At 34.0% G+C, this 8,415-nt stretch overlaps 1 protein-coding gene across 2 annotated transcripts; it reads right to left on the minus strand.

The window, feature by feature from the left end:
- Window positions 1-447: 447 nt before the first annotated feature.
- LOC114929584 (uncharacterized) lies at window positions 448-5,472 on the minus strand. Of its 2 annotated transcripts, none has more exons than XM_029301163.2 (3): window positions 5,271-5,472; window positions 2,368-2,489; window positions 448-2,085 (listed from the first exon to the last, which is right to left on the minus strand). In XM_029301163.2, the coding sequence occupies exons 1-3, from the start codon at window positions 5,311-5,313 to the stop codon at window positions 1,600-1,602; spliced, it is 651 nt and encodes a 216-aa protein (XP_029156996.1). In that variant the 5' UTR covers window positions 5,314-5,472; the 3' UTR covers window positions 448-1,599. The 2 variants fall into 2 exon arrangements, with proteins under 2 accessions (XP_029156996.1, XP_029157003.1); XM_029301170.2 differs by lacking the exon at window positions 5,271-5,472 and adding an exon at window positions 5,116-5,263.
- Between the last annotated feature and the right edge of the window lie 2,943 nt (window positions 5,473-8,415).

The following is an 8,415-nucleotide window of genomic DNA, read 5'->3' on the forward strand; positions in this document are numbered from 1 at the left end:
TATATCCCAGATAGCACTGACTTATCGATACATCAATGTGGTATATAATTTGATATATATATATAATTATAATACAATATAACTACAATGTAATATATGTTATATTAAAAATGTTACATCTATGAGTGGAAATTACAACTAACATATACGTTACATGTAACATGCTTGATTACTTACATATATATAACATTTATATACTGTGTTTATTACAATTACTTATTTTTATAATTAATTTCTCATTAATTATTGCAAAAATCGTCAATTTATAGAGGATTTTTCTACTCGGTTTTAATCTGCTCTACTTGCACACGAGAGGTGATACAGTCACTCTCTATTGGACACTTGGTAGATATAAAATATAAAAATATTTTTCAATGAATACTTTTTTCAATATAATATTTATAAACCACATTAACAAATGTGGTAACAAGGAATGCAAAAGATAAATTGTTTAAATATGTATCGTATATTTTCTTTATTAGAAATATATATTCATCTTCATCAAATATAAAAATTTGATTGATCAAATATAAAGATTTGATAAAGTGTTGTGATTGACGAGGCGCGTGAACGTGCGTATCACAATATGTGCGAAAATAAAAATAACAAAGTATTAAAAATTTTCCTAAAAGTATCGAAACTAATTTGTCGTTTTTGTAGGAAAGAAAAGTATTTAAACTTAAAGCAGTCTCTTCGCAAAAAAATTGTCATAAATCTATTCTATTTATAAATAAATTTGCACATAGATGCAGAATACTGTTGATTTTAATATAAAATTAGTAAATATTAGTAATGTAATCAAAGTAATTTTAATCATAATACAATAATTAACTGTAGTTTACGAACGTTAGTTTTTTCATGGCAAATTACACGATCGTCATACATGTATTAATCGATTTTAATCTCTCGTGTATTTCAACGATCGTGCCTTATAAACTAGAATTAATTTACATCGAAATTTATCAGCAAATTGCATACAACTTGCGAAAATTATAATCAGGTAATTGAGCTTATAGCTTCGTGTACAATGGTACACGATTTCCTGGTTTATAACGTCACGACCCTAATTACTTTGACACGAATTAACGTACCGCGTTAAATTTCTACGAGATCTCGTTTACATATACTTGTATATATGCAACAAAATATATATTATCTTTTATCTCTCTTGGTACGCATTTATAGAAAAATCGAACATATAACTTTCTTTACTTCAAAGGTACGATTTTATGATAATATATATGATATCGTCGACTAATGCCCGCGATAAATTGACACGAGCGTTGTGTAATCACAAACGTGGTCTAACTAATTTAGAATCGAAGCTGCGTGGAAGAGCAGATCGTTGTTTGCGCCGTAATAGCTTGTATCTTAAAAATGGAGACGCAACGCAAAACAAGAATTTATGGCTCGCCAACGTAATTAATGCTGTTACAAAAAGAAAAACATTACATGTCTCGACGGTAAATATTAAAATAACATTTAAAAATTCTTTGGTCGTCGGCGTAATACACAACCGTCGTGCGTTAACGCGGACTCGTCTGAGCAAGGCCTCACAATCTTTTCTTAAACTGCTATCGACCGTTCTTGAGCTAAAATTTAGCAGCAAGTGAACGGCTTCTCGAGTATGCCATGCGCAATACTAGTGTTTTGCGGGCTTTCCTCGACGGAAGGCGAGAGAGGCATGCCGTTGAAGAAGCTATTCGACTCGGAAATTTTAAGAGTGGTCGTGTCCGTATTGTCAGATGCCATTCTCAGCAGATCTTTGGCGATGGCAAGGAAAACGGTTTCCACCCCCTCGTTATGCAACACCGAAATCTCATGATATGTAGCACCGATCGACGTAGCGTATTTCTGACCCTCCTCACCATCGATCTGCCGCTGATGCATCAGATCGGACTTGTTACCGATCACGGCCAGCACCATCGTCTCTTCCACATTCTGCTGCAACTCTTTCACCCAATTCTTGATCGCGGCAAAACTGTTGTACTGCGTGAGATCGAAGACTAGCATGGCCGCATTGGCGTTCCTGTAGTACATCGGCGCCATAGAACGGAATCTCTCCTGGCCAGCTGTGTCCCATACCTGCGTAAAAAAAAAAAAAAAAATAACCCTTAATTCTTCAGACCGATTCGAATGATTTTATAAAGCCTTAAGCAGACAATTGAATAAGGCGATATAAAGACAGAGAAAGATAGATGAATTGATGAAAGGTCAGGAGCTAATTAGAAAGATAACACATAGATAGATGATTAAAGGCTCGTGGCTATTAATTCGATATAAATAATAATAAATATTAAATTTTTGTATTAATCGCTGAATATTAATATCGAAACATGATAGTACAAATATTTTTCACAATCGTACTTGCAATTTTATCTTCGTATCCCCCAAATTGAGCTTGCAGTTGAAAAAAGATGCCCCTATTGTCGGACTTGCATGCTCAAAGTTTCCCATGTAACGCCCGATCAAACTCGTTTTGCCGACACCTGAAAATAATATTTGTGTAATAATAACATCATGTTTATGGTCAACGCTATTATTTGGCACGTGTAATGCACATACATATATCGAACTTTGTTCTATACATGTCAAAAAATCAATTTCCTTATCTGATAGCGCGTGTATTTCAAGTTACTATGCAATAATCGGACTTTTACCCGATTTTATAAAATGTAGACAGATAAACATTCATATATAAACAATTATATCCAGAATATAATAATATATGACCGATTTTATCAATTATTATAAAAATATAAAACATTTGACAATTATTATATATAAAATACAAAACAATATTTAATATTGATGGTAGTAATTTAATCAACCAATATGAGATAAAAAATATTTAATATATATACATATATATATAGTTTCGTATTTGACATTCGTTTTTCTTGTACTTAATTGACAAATAAAAAAACTAAGAAAAGAAAAGAGATTATTACAGGAATAATTTTTCTTTAAAAGTTACATAATTTCGTGATTATATTCTTTGTGTCTTTTCATCTTTTCACTGTTGACATTTGATTGTCGCTAATCAAATATTGTGTGTATGTGTATAGAAAATGTGATTACGATAATATATATATATATTAAAAGTGATTAAAAGATTTCCTACAATATGTGCTTTTTGTTATCAATACGTTGTGCTCTACCGGGAACTGTGCCATGCGCGGATTTTGACCTCCATCCGAAGATATATACATATATGTTGTAATATAAGTAACATTACGTCACTTGCACCAAACAAATATCGGATTCAAAATGTAAAAAATATCGTTCTTTTTCGATTTTTTTTCAATTCTTAAAAAGAATAAAAAAATTTATATATCTTTAATGTAAAAAACTAATAAAAGAAAGACCAAGAAAGTGTTTGTTAATACATATAATTGTTTTTATCAATCTGCATATTCTTATATCCAGTGTTGTGCTTAGATGATTTTTAAAGTAGCCAAATAAAGATGAGATAAAAATATGTAAATTTATTTTAGATAACATAAAGATGATTTTGTCTTAAATATATTTAGATAAAAGATAAAATTACACATGGCAATTCATCTAGCGAATTTCCAAATAATATTATTATTAAGACTGCTTATGTAAACAGTTATAAAAAAATATAAATTATAAAAGAGATATAAAAATATATTCATATTTTATAAAAAGTATATACATGTAAAACATTTTATAAATTTTCAGAAGTTTTTTCATCGCTTACTACTTATTAAGTTTTACTATTTAAATATTTTTATGTGATATGATTCTAAAATTCTAAACCAATGTTCAGATCAGGGATACACAACTGGCAGTCCGCGGGGCGGATCCGGCCCGTGAGATTTTTCAATCCAACCCGCGATGTCCATGTTTGACCAGCAGAAAAAATAAAAATGAAACTGAATTATAAGCGCATAACTTCAAATTGCTTTTTTTACTTTTATGCTCTAATTATAAGTCCTTTCCCTCTCTTCCTAAAAAAAGATTCAACTTTGCCTCTTCATGTGATGGTTCCTGGGTAATACAAAGGTAAAAATATAAATAATAGTATAATCTCAAATTTTACATTTGGCCCACCAAAAAATCTAGTTACATTTTCTTAGTCTAGATAATTTAGTAAAGATAATACTTTTTTTTCATCTAAAAGGCAGATATAGATAATACATATTTTTATTATCTGTATAAAGATAAGATGACGCCAAAGTCTCTTCTAGATGATCATCTATGTAATTTTATTTAGATAACAGCAAACACTGTATTTTATATAAGAATCATAAGAATAACGACTATATTTCACCGAATAAGCTTTAAAGTGAATCAAAATGTTTCAGTTATCTCTACAATTGAGTCATACATACTTATATATGTACTTACATATACAAAATTAAAATATGTATATATAGGGTGAGTCAAAAGTATGTTTTAAAAATTTGTGAGTGTGGGTAAAAAAGTATGACAATGTTCAAATAAATGTCGCAAATGTTTCGTTATCAAAATAATGGATATAAATCAGCAGTATCAAATAAATATTTATATTCGAACGTTTACAGTTTTTTTTTACAAGAGATAAAATTAGTACCCAGAAGCCTAAGCTATTTAACAACCTCCATTTCCCTTTCTTTTAATGAGATCTAATAGCGTTGGTTTGTAAACAAATTCGTTTCCATACATGATGCCCTATCATATTTCTCGTGTTTTTGAATGAATTGAGATTTCTTTCATAACTGCTGTCAAGGTCAAATATGTTTCACCATTTCATGTATTTGTTAAAGCCCTACAACTTTTGTTTAAAACATTTTTATCTGTCACGCTCAGTTTTAAAATATTTGTACAGATATATGTACAGATGGTCTCAGACATCCTGCATAGATCGACATGTATCGACATTAAATTCTCATTAGCCTAGAAGAAATAGGGAAAAAATATTTTGCATCCAATTAGTAAGTGAACGTCCCACTCGCGCAACATATAATCAAGGCAATTGTATCAGATGTTGCAACATCGAATTTCGTAATAAATGTAAAATAAGCAACGGGTTCAAACTGATTTGCGTGTTCACCTAACCTCTATGACAAAACAAAAGATAGAATCGGAAACAATAACGCGATGACTAACCTTTAAAATGAGTCGCTCGTATGTCTGCAAAAAGCTTTATGACTCGTTCATCCGAAACGTCAATTCAGAAGTCACAAATCTTTCTTTGTGATATTATATAACACGATAACAGGTAAATTTTATTGCCGCGCATTTATTGCGATCAGAGCACTTACCTTGAGATCCCAGCATAACTACTTTGCCCTCTATCGTCTTCATGTTTGACGCACTACAACTACATAATCGGATTAAAGGATCTGTCGAAGTAAAAATTTCACGTACTACACGATTAAACTAACAACAGTACGGTGTTTTGACGTTTCCCATGCTTATATACATGATGCAACCTGCGGCTTTGTTGTTATGTTGGTCGGTAACGGCTCGTCATTCTCTAATTAATGCTGCTGCCATCTGTCAACGGTATGCGGCAATTTCTACTGCATACTTACAATTAGTGCTTTATATCAGTCTATGAGAAGCGATTAATAAAAAATTTAAATAAACGACTTATGCAGTCTAATATATTTTGTTAAATTATATAAAAATTAAAGTCAATATTATATTAAATATTTAAATATTCTTACGTTTATTACAACTAACCATTGTTTGATAAGTTATCTACAGAATGATAATTGTTTCATCTCTTGTCAGACAGATTTCACGTATTTTTTAATAGATGGTTCTCTCTTATTTTTATTTTTCCCATATTTAATAATTATTATTTACATTATGCTTTCTCGAAGTTTGGATAAAAATATTTTTTAGAGAAAGGATATTGTCTTTTCTCAAACACACTATATTTTAAATATTTCATTTTTACACTAATGTAAAGTGTTCATCTTTACACTGATTCGATCACATGAACTTATCTTTTTGTTTAATATGTTGTAGTAATGGAATTTAATTAATATGCGATATATGCGCTATATGGATAATTAATTAATGTTGACTTTATTTCAACAACAATGCAAACTGTTCCGCGAAAAGCTACGTTATATTTTATTACGGCGAATTACCCTCAATTCGATTTCGCAGAGGCAACGGTCCTTTTACAGCATATAACCAGAACATATATGGAGAAAAAGAGAGAGGGAGAAAGAGGGACAAAGAAAGAGAAACGTTAGTTTAATTCATATTACTTTTCTCATAAATCCGTCGGGACTCGTGCGCGACTATAGAATGGTGGCATAACGCAAAATTCATACACGATTATTCCCGTAGTATGTATGTCCTCACATATATACATATATGTATGTATATATAGATAAGCGTTTGCTGAGGGAGAAACTCGTAGGCAGAAACCACGAGAAAAGCTTCGCAGTTCTCTGGCGAGCGACTCTTGCTTCCCTCTCTCTCTTTTCCTTCCTTCTGCCACCTCCCTCTGAACTGGGGCTGTTCCGATCCAGACAGTTTTTGCTGAAACATCGTACCGTTGATCCGGCATTTTCCAGGCCGCTTGGTTTATCGCTCGGCTTGATCCCTCTGTTCGTACCGCGGTGTTACAAGCCCCTGCAATCGATGTTTTCGTCCCATCTTTCTTACTCTGCTCCTTTCCTGCCCATCCGTATCAGAATTTACCTATTTCTTCTCTTATCCCTCCCTACCTCTCTCTTTCTTTCTACTTTTCTCAACCTCGATAGATAACCGTTGCCGTTTGTCTCTCGACTCCTATAGTTACATATATATGGCAATGTAAAGCTACGATTCCCAGACCGCGCGTTGGGAGACCTCGATCTTACTCGGAAAAAGAATCGACCTTCGGTACACCAGAGATACGCTGTGCTATCGCTGAAAAATAGAATTTCACTGGATTTAGCACTCAAAAAAGTGTTAAAAAAAGAAATACACGGTAACACAAATGTGTGATATTTATTTAATCCGTTCTCCAGCCTATCGAGATCTCTCATCAGTATAGATATATATTCGATCTATCTTTCGCTATGTATTTTGACAATTCCTTTAGGGAGGAAGGAGAGGAACAGTCGCCTTTGAATGTCTGATCTCGTTTGATCTCGTCCATTAACTCGATTCCCTTTAATGCATCATATAGTATAAGAGGCTGCGGAGCTCCTCCATGGTGTTTTGACACTCGCCGATGCGTGACGTCGGACCGCTATAACGCCGCCCGGTCCATTTTGCAACGCGATATATTTGCGTCACCCTTCTACACGTTTCCCTTCGAGAAATCGTCGCAATGCCCGCTGCCGATAGAATCATCGTCGTATTTCATAGAGAGAAAGAGGGAGAGAAAGAGAGAAAAAGAAAGGAGAAAGACGGGAGCCTGGAATCCCCCGGAAGTGGACGAAGTGGTGCAATCCTGAAAGATGTGCGCGCCGCAGGCAGGAAACGCGCGACCAAAGGATATAAATTGAATCGGGGTTTCGCATCCGACGCGTAAAAGCGAGTTCGCACGCCCTTTAAATCTACTCCTCCCTCTGTCCCCTTCATTGCTTTATTGCGGCGCTAGACAACCATTATCGAACGGAAGATGTCAATAATTTTCGTGGTATGTCGCTTGTGCACGGCTCGGCGAGCGGTTTGGGTCCTCTAATTCGATGTTCTTCGATTTTGGCTATGTCTACGTTCTTTCGATGTTTAAACGACTTTTTATATATATATATATATATATATATATATATATATATATATATGTATGTATCATGAATATAAGCTTGTTTTATTCTTTTATTATTTTTGAAAAGGATCGTTGAATTCTGTTCCAAAAGAACGATTGGTTGTGATACATATAAGATAAAAAAAAATGTTATATGCAAGTCAAATGTTACAAGGGAAAGTCATCGTTGGTTACAGCTATTGCAGAGAGTATACGGTGAGCGAACCGCAGGATTAGTCCCAAGTATTCTCGTATACCGGTCGCGGTGACCTGTGGCTAGCCGTTGGCTTAGATACACGGGGCTTAGATTCGCCTTGGGTTTGGTTTAGGCTACCCTCACGAAGGCGATATGTCAACGTCATAATGGAGGGTCATAAATCCGGCTCGCACGCGCCTAACCTCGCCGGGGAGAGCGCACACGGACCACGCACATCGCACAACCGTTCCGTAATCCGTCCGCGTGTTCATACCTCTCTCAGTTTGCACGCTGACTTTACTGGATATTAGAGACTTCCATCCGTCATATCTCGTTATCGCTCCAAGCACTGTGAGAAAGTGTCTAAAGACAAACAAATATGGAAGCTTGCGTAAACACGATTTGACGAAGATTACCTCGATTACGTCAGATATATCCATCAATTTTTCCGTTTGAGTGGAAGCGAGAGAATAATAACGATATTATTAGAATTAGGAAAATGGTTTTTTCT

The sequence above is a fragment of the Nylanderia fulva genome, unplaced genomic scaffold, assembly GCF_048542155.1.
Source record: "Nylanderia fulva isolate GAGA-0341 unplaced genomic scaffold, ASM4854215v1 Scaffold44, whole genome shotgun sequence".
In the NCBI taxonomy this organism is placed as follows: domain Eukaryota; kingdom Metazoa; phylum Arthropoda; class Insecta; order Hymenoptera; family Formicidae; genus Nylanderia; species Nylanderia fulva.

What these genes read in the sequence shown, in the direction of transcription:
- LOC114929584 (XM_029301163.2), bottom strand. Translation starts at nt 5,313, where the DNA reads ATGAAGACGATAGAGGGCAAAGTAGTTATGCTGGGATCTCAAG. An exon ending in AGTTATGCTGGGATCTCAAG is followed by an intron (nt 2,490 to 5,270) that starts GTAAGTGCTCTG and finishes TATTATTTTCAG; the next exon opens with GTGTCGGCAAAACGAGTTTG. An exon ending in ATACGAAGATAAAATTGCAA is followed by an intron (nt 2,086 to 2,367) that starts GTACGATTGTGA and finishes TTTTTTACGCAG; the next exon opens with GTATGGGACACAGCTGGCCA.